General features: G+C 35.2%; 1 protein-coding gene across 2 annotated transcripts in view; it reads right to left on the minus strand.

Annotated features, from left to right (window-relative positions):
* The window catches only part of NELL2 (neural EGFL like 2), a 286177-nt gene that overhangs the window by 84612 nt on the left and 184846 nt on the right, over nucleotides 1–16719 (minus strand). For both annotated transcript variants that reach the window (XM_090273037.1, XM_090273036.1), the window contains exons 15-16: nucleotides 9813–9935; nucleotides 7778–7873 (exon numbers count right to left, since the gene is read on the minus strand). In XM_090273037.1, the coding sequence (XP_090129163.1) occupies nucleotides 7778–7873; nucleotides 9813–9935 (219 nt within the window). The remainder of the gene's footprint in view (nucleotides 1–7777; nucleotides 7874–9812; nucleotides 9936–16719) is intronic.

Raw genomic sequence — 16719 nt, forward strand, 5'->3', positions numbered from 1 at the left:
TTTGTATTAGAACGACAATAAAGCAATTTTAAGAAATGCAAAGATGCATATCAGTAAATTAAACAGTTTAAATGATTAAAATGTGGTAAAATTATACTTAAAGCTGATTTATAAATGAATAAAATAACTAGAATCATTTCTTATTCTTAATCCTTACTGCACAATATTTCAGGGTACTTCCAGTTAAATGAAGGATATCAAAAGCTCTAAACAGTTATGTATATAAAATTTTACTTATATGTATACTATAATAATATCAGGTACCATGATGCTGTGTGCCTTACTTACATTATTTTATTTAATCTCCAGAACTAACCCATGAGGTAGATATTGTGAAAATAAAGGCATTGAAAAGTAAAGTAACATAGAAAAGGCTACACAGCTGGTTAACAGCAGAACTGGGACTCATGACAATGTCTCCCTGACTTCAACGTTTGTGTTCTTGACAACTATGTTAAATGCTTCAAGGAACATCAAGGTTTGACATAACCTAAAGCAAAGAGAGGGTTATTTAAGAGGTTCAGGATTACCAAATTAAAGAGAAGATATGTCTTAAGTACCAAAGTTAACTTGTATGTATGGTATGGTGAGAAGTCTTTGGTGAAAGTTTTTTGTTCCTTTAAAATAAGTTTATAATAGGAAAATTGAATATTGTGATCTAAATCCCTAACTCATCTGAAGTTCATTAGTACATATTCATCAACTGTAATTCAATCACCTTTATCATTAGAGACCAACTTGGAAGAAGAGATGGGTCTCAGCAAGTATGACTAGAGATCCCATCTTAGGAGGATCAAAGGATCCCTCCATGTCTACATTCCCAGATTACAGAAGTCACCAAATGATCTGCTCTCTGTCTTGCCTGGAAAAATGACTTTACTAGATACTATGAAGGATCAGAAGCTAAACTTCCTTCGCCCCAAATTTTATTTATTATGGTAAAGTTTATTTAATAATTTTTTTCAGATATGAAGTTTAGCTAGAGCAAAATAAATTTTAAATAATACTGGAAAAAGATCACCTTTACTGGTAAAGCAAAGGTATTCACATTTTTTTCTTTTTTAACTATATTATCTCTCTGTTTTCCCACAAAAAGCAACACGTTTGGTCATTTAGTTTTACTGTGAGTCAATATGGTAAAAAAAAATCCTACATATATATATATATAAATTTTTAATATACATATATAAATGTAGAAATATTTTGAGAATTTTTCTCTTGCTTCTGAATAGTTTTGTCTTTCGCGTGAGAAAACATAAAATAATGTAAGCTTCTGAAAAACATACCTTTAAAAAAAGAGCTACGTAATTATGAAACTAAATCAATATATTTATTTAATGATGAAAAATGTGCTAATTTAACCAAAGCAAAAAAATTAATATAATTTGACATTAATAATAAATGCTAATGGTACATACTGCTAGCAAAATAACTATGTTACTATAAATGAAGTAAAGAATTTTTACCACCTGTACTATGACAGTAATAATATAACTTTTAAAAATCAATCAACCTCAAAAATTTGAAGTTATCTTTGAAGTAAAGCAATATTCATATATGCCACATGCTTCATTTTGTCATTTTGAAACCACAGATATTAAAAAAACTCTGAAAACAGGAATGCACCTTAAATCTATATTCATTTAACTACTCACTAAAAATAATTAAAACCTCATCTCACGTTTTGATATGTAGATAAGAAACCCATTATTTCACACACTGGGGGGAAAAAAAAGAACCCATTTATCACCCAAGAGTCTGATCTCTTTTTCTTTGATATTGCAGCATATATTTATTTTTAGCCTTCCCATTTGATACCAACTTTCTCCCAGTTATAAACATTTAATTTGATTCAAGTCAGCATTTACTTATAGGAAACTGTCAGATCTTTTATTCTTTAATTCATGATTGAAGTATTTACTTTTAGTATACTAAGACAGCTTTGCATATTAATTAGATCATCAGACATGTTTGCTGAGGTTTAGCAACTGTGCAATAAATACAGCACAGCAGTCATAGAGCTGTTACCTCAGCACATAATTTCTAATACATTATGTTATTATCCAAGAAATAATCACTCTGCTAAATCCAAGTTAAACATCTGATGGAATATTAGGATGTATAATTAAAAATGAAGTTGTGTTATACATGTGGCTGATTTTACACAGTGGCTAAAAAAGAAGGTCATGAAAAATTAATTTTAATCAGTAAAAAGCATACACATAGTCTCTTCATGAAGTTGGTAAGTGGATTCAACTATTCCACTAATATATACATGAGGCAGAAATAAAAGGTCTGTCCGTAAAAAGTCCAGCCATACTTAATCTAACAAGAATGGTTTGTAATCAATGTAATCTGGCAGGCAAGGAGCGTGGGCTGGAATGCACATGTGTGAACAATAACGACTTCCATGTACCAGTCAATGGGGGTGGTAGAGGCCACCGAGTGAACATATGTACTGTGTGGCTGTCGAATTCAAAATGGCTGAGTGAGTAGAGCAATGAATCTGCATCAAATTTTGCATTAAGCTTGAACATTCGTCCATGGAAACTGTTTGGATGATTCAGAAATCCACAACTGTGGGAAACTGGTGATTGGCAGCTTTATCACAACAACATGCCCACTCATGCATCACATGTTGTATACAGAGTTTTTTTGTGACATATCAAATTTCCCAGGTGACTCAGCCCCTTTACAGCCCAGATTTGGCACCCTGTGACTTCTGGCTTTTCTCAAAACTAAAATCACCTTTGAAAGAAAAAAGATTTCAGACTGTTGATAGGATTCAGGAAAATATGACAGGGCAGCTGATGGCAACTGGGAGAACTGTGTGAGGTCCCAAGGTGCCTACTTTGAAGGGGACTGAGGTGTCATTGTCTGATGTACAACATTTCTTATATCTTGTATCTTCTTCAATAAATGTCTCTATTTTTCACGGTTTATGGATGGATACTTTCTGGAGAGTCCTTGTAGACTAAATTAGGGGGAACTAGTTCAGGAGAGACTTTCTCAACTAAAGTAACAAGAGTTGGTAAGTGTTATGCACATTAAGATTGCCCTTCTAAAACCAGTAAGTCTGATTATTTCATCCTGAATGAGTCCATTGTGAGGGCCCAGATGGCCAATGGGGCCAGAAATTAATCTCCTTTCTAAAACCTCAGTCCGCATCCAACTTCAGCAGGCCAGAATTAGGCCATTTCTATACTTAGGAAATTTTGACAATCCTGGTATTTTCCCTACCTCGGGAGAGAAAAACTGCCACAGTCTTCAATGTTAAAGATGACAGGATTACTTGGCAGTTGAAAGGGTGGGCATAACAAAAAGCACAGACCCCATGAGGGATGACGGTAGGATGAGTTCCTTAGCATATAGCATGGCATAGGAAACATGGGAAGAAGAAAGGAAGGAAGGAAAGAATGGAGGAAAGAAGGAAAAAGAAAACAGTGAGCTAGGAATTGGTACACCTGAGTTCTAAATTGCAGATCTGTATCCACCATGTAACACTGTGTATAAGTTGCTTCGTTTCTCTGTGCCTTAATTTCTTCATCTGCCAAGTGCAAGTACAGGAATGACCCTGAAGGCCTCTTTAAACTAATAGTCAAAAATGTCCAACAAATATGGAAGCAACCACACCTTCTTTTCCTCCTCTTCTAATTGATCACTTACTTATGCCTAATATTAAAATTTATTCACTGAATATTTGTGAAGTACCTAATAAGGTGCAGGCCTTATCATATGTCTGGATGATTCTAAAGTGAATCAGATACAGTCTTTATCCCCATGAAACGAAATGTTTGTGGGGGTGGGAATGAGTTTAGGAAACAGAGGGACATGAGGATGAAAACTGGATAGATAAGCAGGGGCTAAATCTTCAAGAGCTATTTTTATCATGTGCAGAAATCTGACCTTTATCTTCAGGGCAATGGGAGATGCTGAAGTTTTACTTCCCTATGGGGTGATATGATAAGATTTATGCTCTGATATTCTGTGGAGATTGGATTACAGAGAGATACACCTGAGAGCCCCAAAATACTGTAGTACCAGCAGGAATGGAGAGAAATGGACCCTAGTAAGGAGAAGCAAAAAGGCTTGACTGGATGTGAATGGCGATAAGAAGGGCATGGGTCCTTGACTACTGTCCAAGCAGACTTGGTTGATAAAGCTGCCACCCATGGAAATAATGAACAGAAGTTAAGAACCAGGTTTTGGTAATAGAAGAGGAAGAGGAGATGAGTCATGAGTCATAGAAGAGACAATGAGTTCAGTTTGGGGTGTTTGGATTTAAGGTGCCCAAAGAAACATACTGGGAGGCATTGGATATTCAAGTTTGAATCACCTTCCACAGAATAAAACACCAGTTAGTTCTCTTTATGAATCATAAAAGATTCTCTCCCTAGTAGTTCTTAACTATTTGTTAATTATAGAACCATATGAAATCTCTAAATGCTGTGGGTTCTCTCTGAAGAAAAATGTACACAAACAAAGATATTCAGGGAATTCATGGACCCCCCAAAGTCTATTCCAAGTTAACGATCTCTTGCAGGAGGTGGAAGTAAGCAATGATTGAAAAAGAAAGCAACTAGCTCTGAGTAGATGAGAGAAAACAGTTTGGTTGTCTAGAGTTAATAGTGCCAGCAATGCCAGATAGCAGATGTGGCAGAAGTCTGGCTTCATGCTCACCAAAGCAGCTTCATCTTCCTGGACACTCAGCCCAATTACATTTTCTACATAATCATGTGATTAGTTCTTACCAATGGAATGAGAGAGGAACGACACTTCTGACCTGAGGCAGTAACTGGGTGTCTGTTCTCTATGGCTTCTTTATAAAATGGTGACAGCTAGGGTCCTTGGTTTGAGCAATCCCAGCCCCAGTCCTTCTCAGCACTCACCACCTCCACATTGACAAACCGAACTGAGATGTGAATGAGGAATAGCATACTTTTTGTATTAACAACTGAAATTTGGGATTGATACAGGAGCTAATGTTAGTTACCTTTACTAATAAAGTAAATATCAGTAATAATATCTGTCATGCATGAGGTCCACAGGTCAACAAAATAATTTTACACTACCTTTCTTAATATTCTTTATAGCACCTATTGTTACCTGACCATATTTTATGTATTTATTTCTTTTCCTATTCATAGTCCCTAGATCATAATTTCCATGCAGACAGGGCCTATGTTTTGTTCACCGTTATATCCTGTTTCTAGATCAGTGCTCAATATATAACAGATCATAAACAAATATTTTTTAAATGAATGAGTAAACAAATTATTTTACATGGGTCTCTTCTTATCTAAAGTTTTTAAAGGGCACAATTTCTATTTATAACTGTACCAACAAAAGTGATGGTGTTGGAAGGTGAGGGGTTAGGAACTAACCTGGAGCAATAACTGGGACAGATGCTTTGAGGCAAGAAGTAGTGTTATGTTTTCCCAGATGAAAGGCAGGAATGCTTGCTTCTCAAATAGTGAAATATAATCTTGGGCCAAGAGATCCAGGAAAGCAGAAATAAACTATGACTTCTTGTCTTAGAGTACCAAATTTACTCAAAGTATGTAAGTTAAATATTTTTATATATTATAAAATAAAAATAAATGAATTTTTAAGATAAACCATAATATTTTGAACAAATTTTATTTACCCTCGTGGTGGGCCATTCTAGAACCTCCCTGGATGAAGGTAGTCTCTCTCCTCTGTCATTAGAATGGCTTTAGTAGAAACTTTATAAAACACCAATATAGATAAAATGCCTGGGTTTAGGAGTAGTAATATCTTTGTATTAAGCAGCTAAGTCTGTAATCTTAGAGAAATATTAATCACTGTGAACTCAATATTCTCATTTGTAAATGGAGATAATATCCATCTTGGAGGGGACTTGTGAAGAATAAGTTTATGTATAGAAAGCACAAGACACTGAGAAGTTCTGTAACTTGCCCAAGGCCACATGACAAGTAAGTGGTAGAACTAGGTTTTAAACCCACATCTGTCCTTCTCAAAGCCCTAAGCTGTTATGAACAGCTACTTACAGTAAGTCTGGGATGATCTTATTATAGATTGGAAGTTCAAGGATAATTTTTTTAAATAGACAAAGTTAAATATTCTTTGGGGTTATTTTTAACTCTGGTGTTAAATTTTACATTGCTTAAATTAATCTTATGTCATTCAAGATTTTAAGAATCTCATCAATAGTTTTTTTCCAGTAGAAGAATGATATGCAGAATTGGACATGGTCATTAATCATCCCAGATTTTATGGGACAGCTTTTATTTCAAAATTCCACACCAGCAAAATACTCTGAAAAAGCCAGCATTTCAGTATTGACTCTGCACCTGAAGCACACATGGTTGTCTGATACACAGAACCACAGTGTGCCTTGATATGTGTGGGTGTGCTATTGGAGATCACAGGATGTAGAAACATTGTATTGAAAGGACCTGATTTTGATCTAGCAGATCCTATGAAAATTAATTACCAAAAACCTGTATTTTTTCTTATTTTTTTATTGTTTTTCTTTTACAGTTGTCCAAATTTTTCCCCCATTGCTGTCCCCTGCCTCCTCACCAACCCGCTCCTACAATCAGTCCCCAACCCTGTTGTTCCTAAGCTCTATGAGTGAGGCACATGCACAATGAGCTTGGGAACCACTGATTTAGGAAATGGTCCCTTTAAGAAAGAGTCCACCAATCAAAGACAGCCACTATGTGTTTTCTGTTAGAGACCTTTGTAACCAAATAAGTCACTGAAGTTTGAAAAACACCATTTAGAGGTATGTATAAAAAGAAATGGTGTAGTGATGCAAGCCCTTCTGTGAGCATCTTCCTGTGAAGAGTAGCAGTACCTATTCAGTAAAATTTTCACTTTTCAAATGGAGAACACTTTCTGTCTTACATTCTGACCAGTTTTTTTTTTTTTTTTAAAGCAGATGACTTTGCAAGTAGGATCAAAGCAAGACATGTGCTGCTTCCACTGCACTGAGATTTATGGAAAGCACAGTGAGTTGGCAGCCACCAGTCACTGAGAGCAGCGGCTCCCTTTCACTGATTATAACCAGACTCTCGGAGGTCACCTGCTATGAGAACCTCTTGACCCAAAGCGACCACCACTAATATTGACATCATTTTAATGAGGACCTAATATTCAAACCACTTTTTTTATTCTCAAGGTACATTTTCAACTGAAGAAACATCTTATTTTGGGTCATAAGCTATATATAAACTATATGTATTTAAATTTTTTTTCATGTTTCTAGTATTAGTATCCATCAGAAAGAGCAAGTACACTGGACTTAAGTGAGGACTGATTAAGGAGTAGAAAACTTTAAATACTTTGTAAATAAACAATAAATAAGTATTAAATGGGTCAGGTAAAAATTAAAAATCCTCAAATGTGAATGCACCCGGCAGTGTGTCCTAGGAAGTGAGTTGGCTATAAGCCTGAAGTCTATGCTTTAATATAGTCAAATAGATTCCAGGAAAAATGGGCTCTAAATGAGTAAAATAAATTATGATGCATAAGATTCTGGGCAATCCCACACATCTTTCTGAAAACATTTAACATGCTTCCAGTTATAATAGCTGCAAAACCCCCCGAGAGTGACTGGAGAAATAACCAGTGAATATGCACCGCTGAAGCCTCCTCCCCGCTCCCTCTTAGCGCTTTCTTATTAATAGCTCCGTGCTCTGAGATCCCACTTGAAATGTTATTTTTCCCATGGATTACTTTATACATTAGTGTAAAATTCATTTTCTAGAACATGGAATGATATTCTTACCTGTTTCACAGCTGGGCCCAGTAAAGCCCTGGGGGCAGGCGCATACGTTTGCAGCAATACAAGCTCCTCCATTCCTACAGCCATCTTTGCAAAATGCTGGAATAATTCAGACACATGATTTTAGCACTTTAGAAGTCGTTTGAAATACTCTAAATCCAGCTTTTCTTTATTCCTTTGGAGATGTGGACATCAAATTATAAATGTTATTCTAATTTCATATGCATACAATATTTCCCATACAGGTAAGAAACTTCAACACCACTGGTAAAAAACAGTGTTCTATCCAATGTTAATTTTTTTACATGTAAAATACAATACTAAACTTTATGTTTTAAAAACAGTAACTTTACCAACAGGAATGCATTACAACTAGGAGTTCACATCATTATAACAATCCAGCTTGAAAATGAACCTAAAAAATGGCAGCTATCCTCTTTCTGAAGGAGCAAACCACTATCTAGAGAATAGAGTAAGGAAATAGAAAATGACTAAGTCCTATGAGGCTCTGATCATTCTACACATTGGCCAAAGTGCCACAATATTTGAGAAACACCCCATCTTTCAAAAAGTTTTAAATCATTCCTGGTGTTCAATTAACCAATAGTAAGAAGAACTTGCGATAGTCGTCTTCAGAGTCTTGCGTTCCTCTGCTAAGGACAGGTCAGGATACAGGATTAAGAGCAAAGAAACTGCATAGCCTATTGTCTTAGAGTGAATTTGCAAGTGAGTAGAAAAAAGAATCAAGGTATGAGCCATTGTAAAGAAGATCTTTTGAGATGTGCTGCCTTCAAAGAAGGTGAGAAAAACAAGATGGATGAGGCTGCTCACCCTTAAAGCTTCTGTTTCCACTTCGGCTTATTCTTTGGCTCTGAAAGGCTCAGGGGATCTTCCCTCAGCCTGGCAAGGTCTGGCACAAATGAAGTAGACCAGCTTGTTACATTCCGTAGGTCATGGCATTCTCTGCAATACTCTAAATTAAAGATTTCCATAGACTTTTACCAACCAGAGGAATCCTCTGGCCCATCCCTATCTGCATCCATGCTCCCAGGTCACTGCATGAACAACAATCCTGTGTTGTTTCCTCCTCCCTCACACACAGTAGCAAATTGATTTTAGTAAATGGGCCATCTTGAAGCTTAAAATGCCTAAATTAGACAAATCAAAAATAAATCTATATGACATAATGAATATGGATTTTATCTTATGGGAGTTAGTGAAGTTTCCTAAATAGAACCTTTATTTCCCTGGTGAAGTAGGCAGTAAGCTCATCTGATGAAGGAAAAGAGGGCATTTTTAGAGTGAATTAATGGATAGTAGTGAACTATAGTTGGAATATACACTGATGGAAATGAAAATCTGAGCTTACCAGGACATTTAAAAGAATTATTGATTGGTATTGACAAAGAAGCTAAAAATGGGAAGCTACAAAATGTAGAAATCCAATATTCCCAGTTAATTAGTATCAACGGCTCCAGAGGGATGGCAGAGAAGAAAACCTGTGAGACTGACTCAAGATACAGATATTTCACAGAGGAATAGGGTCCTTCCAAAAAAAAAAAGAAAAAGAAAAAGAAAAAGCTGTTATGCTTGAAATTCAAAAAGAAATATCTGAACCCAGGAGGAATAAATGAAAAGGAAGGGTCAGAAAAAAATTAAAGCTCAAGAGTTGTAGAAGGAACAGAGTAGGCGAACTGGAAGCAGGACACCTGGCTTCAGACAATCAAGTGTTGAAGTTTAAGATTCCAATGGCGGGGCAGTTCTGTAAAAACAATGCCCAGGATGTGATCTGCTAGAGACAAATAGAGACAAAAACCACTGTGGTTGAGGTCAAGGAACATTAAGTCAAAGTTGTTGAATAATTTGGCCACTTAAATATTGATGTAACCAAGAGGAAGACTATGAGCCACACTGCCAAGTTCTCAATGACTCTGGACAGTGCACAGAAGGTAGGCAACAGTGACAAGAAGGGGTGGAGGGGTGTAAAGATGGATAACATTTTTCTACTGCAACAGGAGTTGGCATTGAAACCTGTTACCTTTGCACGTGGTTCCATTCCCTGTATAGCCTGGTTTGCAAACACAGTTGTGTCCTCCAACAGTGTTGAAGCATAGAGCATTTTCATCACAGTTGTGCTGATTTGTGATGCACTCATCATGTTCTGAAATGAGGAATACAATTTTGTTACTCAGAGATCAATTTTCAAACTGTACCTGCAGCTTGGTTACTGTATAGTATCTTTTTCAAACACAGATATACAGAAATAACATATTAAGGACTAACTCATATTTTAAAGCATTGTACTCCTCTTGAGGTACATACATAGTTTACATATCCACAAAGCTTGAATGCAGAAGTATTTGAACAAAAGGCCCTCCCAGAGTAGAAAGGACTAGAAAGAGGGCATAAGCAAGGGTGGGGATCAATTCTCAGGCATACATCTCACAGCCAGCTGTGCATGGTCTCTGTGGTTAATATTTAGGGGATTATTCTCATTAAATACATCTGCCATCTAAGTCTTCCCTGGAGCACAAGGAGGGTAACAGAAAGAATGTGAAACTGCATTGCTCCATGAATTCTGACCTTCAGGATAATGGAGTTGAGGCCCTTGGAGTTAAGTGCAGTTAACACCCGCATCCATCCACACTTGCAGGCATAAAGACACATATGCAAATTGCTAAGCAAATAGTTGACCTCCTGAATAAGTTCTTTCCCTCTGCAAAGATACCATCATACTTCTACTAAGACAAACTTGTCTTTATAATATAAGCAGATATAAACTTTAAATTATACAATCAATGTGATTCTCCCTTTAACTGTGTATAACTTGACATTTTTGTAAGCACAGAAGCAGTTGTTCCTTCCAGGACCTCTGTAAGGGAGGCAGAACCAATATCATTATCACCATTTTAAAAATAAGTCAATGGTGCTCCAGAGTATTTAAGTAGCCTGCCAGAGTTCACAGGAATATTATAACTTCAGAATTCTAGCTCAGTGTTCAGCAAAAATGTAAATGTAAGGAATAAGTACAGTGAATATGAGAAAGAAAACAGATCTAACATCAAAATCAAGATGAGTAAAAATAAAATATAAGTGAGAAAATACATACAAATTAGTATTTATTACTTGGTCTCTTACATAAATATTATTTTTAAAATAATATTTTAAAATTAAATATATATTTTAATATACTTACATTGATAAAACAATTAATCTACTATAATGTAAGCCATCAAAGAAAAAATAAATAATTATCTTTCATTTTAGAACTTTGTAGTCCATACAGTATATATATTATTACAGACAATATATTATAATAGTAATATACCTGGAACTTTGAAAAAAATTTCTTTGGGTACATACAGTTGAGATTAGACATTTCAACTCATAACATAGAGTGTTCCATGTTTTATCTTTTTTTAATTAAAGATTAGCAATTCAAAATTATATGTCCTATGTTATATAAGCACAAAGTTATGACAATTTTAACTATAGCCCTGTAATAATCTTAGAGATTATTCCCAATAATTTTTCAGGGAAAGGGAGAATTCACTCACTAAGGTTTTACAACTGCATGAACAAATACTTTATTCTCCAAAAAATTCCTGGCTGAATTTTCCAAAATTGTATAAAGTTTCATCCTGATTATCTGGTATCTGAATATTTCATAGTTTTTATAAATTCATATATATTGATGATAGCTTAGAAAACAGCTGGGTTACACATGGGTCTCTAATTGGGGTTATCTTGGACCACCATAAAATTTCAGAGGGACCAAAATGGGCAGCCCATCTACCTTTGGTTCAGCTGCCCGAAGTAAAAAGAAATCCACATCTGCCACCAAATTTGTTCCCAGTGCAATTCGAAGTGCAGCAGTTAATCTATAAATCTCTACATGGACAGTCATAGGCCCCTTTAAGACAGCTGCTGATTGATCAGATGCTGTTTTCATCCCTGTCTTGGTTGTCTTCTTAATTAGACAGTACTCACTGGGTGGAGGTAGGGCCTAACAAGATTCAGTTTAGTGAGGAGTATGATAATTTTCAATAAACATTAAATAATTACACAACCCGGGATTTGTTTTTTTTCTGTTGTCACTCTCATGGCCACTGAAATGAGTGAGTCTGCTCCTAAGCAATTAATTCAAGGATAAAGACAGTTTTTGAGTTTTTAACTATGTCTGTATCTTTACGCATATTGTTCCCTGTGCCTGAAGAGCCTGTCCCATGATTCTCCTGGGAGACTCTTACCACTTTGAAAGGTGTCACATAAAATGTCACATTTCATATGACTTACTTTCCCTCTTCTGCAGAGTTAGGGGCTGCTGTCTGTTTTCCTAGCACAGTATACAAGGCTCTGTTATATTTTATCATAATTATCTACTTCTTGGCCCTGCAGGCTCAAGCCCTTTCTGGGACTGTGAGTTTTTGTATAACAATTTTATAGTTTTCCCTGTGCTAATTTCAACATTCAAACAATGTTTCCTGCATAAATGACTGGAAGAATAAATGACCACATGCAGAAAGCTAGAACCTATTTCCTCTGCCATTGTCATTCAGGTCAATCTTAATTTGTTCGATTATAGACTAGATGCCAAGTGGAAAGCTATTAAAAACCTACATTGGTTTTTACTGATCTTAATATGGTGGGTTTTTTTTTTAAATTTGGGATATTTCATGTGTTAGTTACAACAGCAGGACATACTTTGAAAACAGAAAATATGAATTCCTTTACACTATCACTTTAAAATTTTTTCACACTACTTAATGTTAGTTGTACTTATAAACTAAACTGTAACCTCAGAAAAAGCCTTTAAAAATGCTATAATTTCACAGAAAAATGAACTTTACTTTCATAACCCTTCACAAAAACAGAATGTGGATGAAGCAAGGAGCAAATATTTCATAAGGACACCTCCATAAATAGCTCATTATTGCTACTCCAAGGCCAGTTTCAATCAAATGTCGACCTCTTGCCCTTTCCCTGCCTCACATATCCTGAGGGCTCTGCCACCAGGTATTTTTAATATTTCCTCTAGTACTTTCAGCATATAATAAGCAAAATTAAATATAATAAAGAAAGGAGGGAAGTATACAATATAATGTAAATCAATACTATGTTCCAAAGTTTGAGAAGAGCGTGTCAGGATGCAATAAGGTATGAATTACAAGTTTTATTTCACATATATTGAAAAGCAGGCATTTCAGATCTCAGGTTTCTGAACCAGCTCCTAAGAATCAATAATGTTTTCACATCCTCGTAAAATTTCATTATATATATGATAAATAACAGCTAGGACTGAAACCAAATGCATTTCTTTCTAACTCGCCTCCGTTAAAAATATTCACACATTATTATTTTAATCAAAATGTAATCATATTTGTATCTACAAATTTCAAATTTAAATAAAATAAACATAGAGAAGGAAAACACTATCAGTGAGCAGTGCTAAACAAAAGCAATAAGAGTGTCCATCATTACAGCACACTACATAGAATCAGTAACCTGATAGTGGCAGCAGGCGAAGGTTTTCCCTGTGTGCCATAATTCATTGGCTCTGCAGCTTTCCATACTATTTAAAACTGATTTCATATCAGTGATAAGAGTCAATATAGTAAAATTCCTCTACAGAAAAAAAATATGCACACCTGGATTCATCTAAATGCAGATGTTATATATTACAATAATACTTAGTTAATCACTTAGTTTCAGCGATTAACTCCTAACCTGGGTAGGTTAATGTATCTAAAACCATTTTAAGACTCTACACCCAACACATCATAAGTCATAACAACATACAATTGGACTTAAACTGAGTTTTAAGTTTGATATTAATATTGAGCTGTTTCCAGAATGAATGTACTATCTTGTGACAAAATGGCCACTCTAAAATTCACATAGCTTTCATCACTATAATTTCAAAACAGACATATAATACTTGTAGCACATGTTCTAAACAAGAATTTCACTATGATAGAAAATGCAAATATTACAAAAATATGAGTAAAGGTAATTATTTAAATATATCTACGTTTCAATTAAAGTAAATACAATTTTCTTTAATATGTATTGTATATTAGCATCTTCTTGGAATAAAAAGATGGTTATAAACAGTAGCTGCTCTCAAAAGGTTAGAGTTTAGTTACAAAGGTAAGACAAAAATACATGCTTTTAGTACTGGCTTCATTATGAGAAACATTAAAGCCTTTTGTTTATACAGGGTTGCAAAATCAAAGGAGGAAGTCATTTCTGGTTGAGTCAGGGGAGAATTCAAGAATGACTTCATGGAGAATAGAACATTTCACGTGGTTATTTTTTTTTACGTGGCAGGGAGTGTAAGTATAGATTTCAAACTGAAATAGTATTCATGTGCTCTGTCTCTTGCTTTTGGAATTTTGAGGCTCTTACAAATTAGAATAAACCTGAATGATTTGTAACAATTGAAGCAATAATACAGTGCTTTGTACATACCACATACTTTGTAACACACACGATCTCATTTAATCCTCATTCTAATTTGCAAATATTATCATTACTGTCCAGAAAATTAAACTTGGCTTGGAGAAGTTGTCACTTGTCTGAGATCACACAGATCACACACCTCCTAAGTGGCAGAGCTGTGAATCAGAACATCTAACTCCAAAAACTCGGTTATCAATTGCTATGTGCTGCTTTTAATACTAGTGTTTTATTCAATCTATTTCTTTTACCCTAGTTTTCTTCTTTGTAGTTACCCAGATGCTTTTGATATTTAAACAGTTTGTCTTTTTGTTATATTTGGAGTCATCTATTGCTTCACAATTAGGAATTTATTCTCTTTATTATATTTTCTAGTATTTTTAATCCTATAGGAGCTTTATTAAAATTATAGAACTCTTAGGGCAAAGAACTGAGGTACTTCTGTTCATACAAACCCCACACTTCCACGAGGTTGAGAGAGATTTTTAAAAGGAAAGGAAGATAACCAATATGATTAAGTGCTGAGATTCTAGCACTAATTCCCCCAACTTAAAAATCTCTGAAAGTTTGACATTAATAGTTTGGCAAACAGACAGTTCTAACGTCTGAGAGTCCTCTCCTCTGACACCAGAGGTCCAGCCCTGGTGAGCATCCATGGCTTCTGGATTCTGCTTTACATCCCCAGCAATAACCCCAATCCTCTGGCTGACTCCTTTATACAGAAGATTCCTCTCTTTTGGTAACAGGATATAATAAACTGTCATAGCTAGCCCATTACCCTACAAGAAGCTTTCTTCTCCTCTGATAGGTTTCTTCAGCCACAAGAATTGTATTGTCTTTGCTGCATCTTCTACTCTCCCATCCAATATCTAGAAACGTTGGGAAAGCGGGAGCTATTATAACACACAGTTATAAGTTCTGCAAAGAAAGCTGTTCTACTTTTCCTGACCAAATAGTTTCCTCGAATATTTCACATTGCGTAAATTCTCTCTGCAAATGTGGCAGGATATGGCTCTAAAAATAGCAACAAATTACCTCTGGTCTTAACTATTATCTGATTATTAGAAACCAGAGAACAAGCTCCCTCAAACTTAAGACTGATTAAGTCTTGGAGCAAGGAAGCTCACAGAAGTGTAAATTAAATATAAGGAGCTTATAAAACACCATCAAACTATAGGTGATTTATCTCAAAAATATATAGCTGCTTAGTCATTTTTCTCTTATGTTTCTGTAGACCGAAAATACTGCTTTAAGATACCAATGGGTTTTTGTAGAAGCTCATCCATGAATTTCATTCACATGTGTCCCCACCAATGTAAATATGAAGTTATCTGCATTGGCCTATGAAAAGCATCAGAACAAGACTGCCCATAGGTTTGTAAAACCGAGACCTCTGGTTCTATTCTATAAAGAATGACAAAAACTGTGAGTCCTCAGATGAAAGATGCTACTTCTCTTCTATAAAAGTAAACAACTCTTAGGACTTGTCCTTAGCTCCTTAATGTGGTCACAAAATAATTATTCTACAGCAGAGCTTTTCAAAGTGAGCACAAACTGAGTTTAAAGAATGTTCTATATCACCACTCAATAATACCTAGATTGTTGGGAGGGGGGATGTCTATAAGAAAGAACTGGAACGCTTTCCTTTCTTCTCCCTCTTTCCTTCCTTCCTTTCCTCAGCTGTTTAGTGGTCTGGCATATGAAGGCATTTTTCTGGTTTCTAAAATTCTATTACTTTCAATGGTTACATTAAGAAAAAAATTGCCTGCTATCATACTTACTCAAATCTATTCATTCTGTTTCTTATGATTACCTTATTTACTCATTTTCTATTACAGAGAAAAGTCTATTTACTACAATGCCATTTTAACAGGAATATGCTTTTAACACTCTTAAAGTAACTACAAAAAATTATACTTTAATCCTGCTCAATGCCCACATTAGCAGCAAATCCACTGCAACTCATTTTTAACACCTACATATTTTTTGTTCACTACTGAAGTTTCCTGTTCACTGACCACACTAATTCAATACTGACTTCTTGTGATTCTTCAATTTGTTTGGCAACTAGAAATTTGTTCAGAGTACTTCCCTCTGATATGCTTGGTTTATTTTCCTCTAGTCTTTTCACTGATATGCTCAGCCTCCTCTCCTAATCCTTATTTGATCAAGAATTTTAACAACAAAAGCACATTCTAATTTCCTCTGTACCTTTACAGTAATTTAATAAGGTAATCTAAATTATGACTTTATGGCAAAAACTTTTGTTTTACTTGTGTTTCATGAAATAAATTTTGTCTGAACACACTGTAGGGCAACAAAATTCTCATAACTATCAGCCAGATAATTTACATTTACTCTTTCAAAACACATTTACGAAGCTTCTGCCCTGTGATTCTAGAACATGCACTGGGATGTGGGATCTCAAGGAACTTTTGAACTATTAGAGGACTGGTGACATGGACAGATAACTATGATATATTATA

This window comes from Furipterus horrens, unplaced genomic scaffold (assembly GCF_987537825.1).
Source record: "Furipterus horrens unplaced genomic scaffold, mFurHor1.1.pri manual_scaffold_4, whole genome shotgun sequence".
Classification (NCBI taxonomy): domain Eukaryota; kingdom Metazoa; phylum Chordata; class Mammalia; order Chiroptera; family Furipteridae; genus Furipterus; species Furipterus horrens.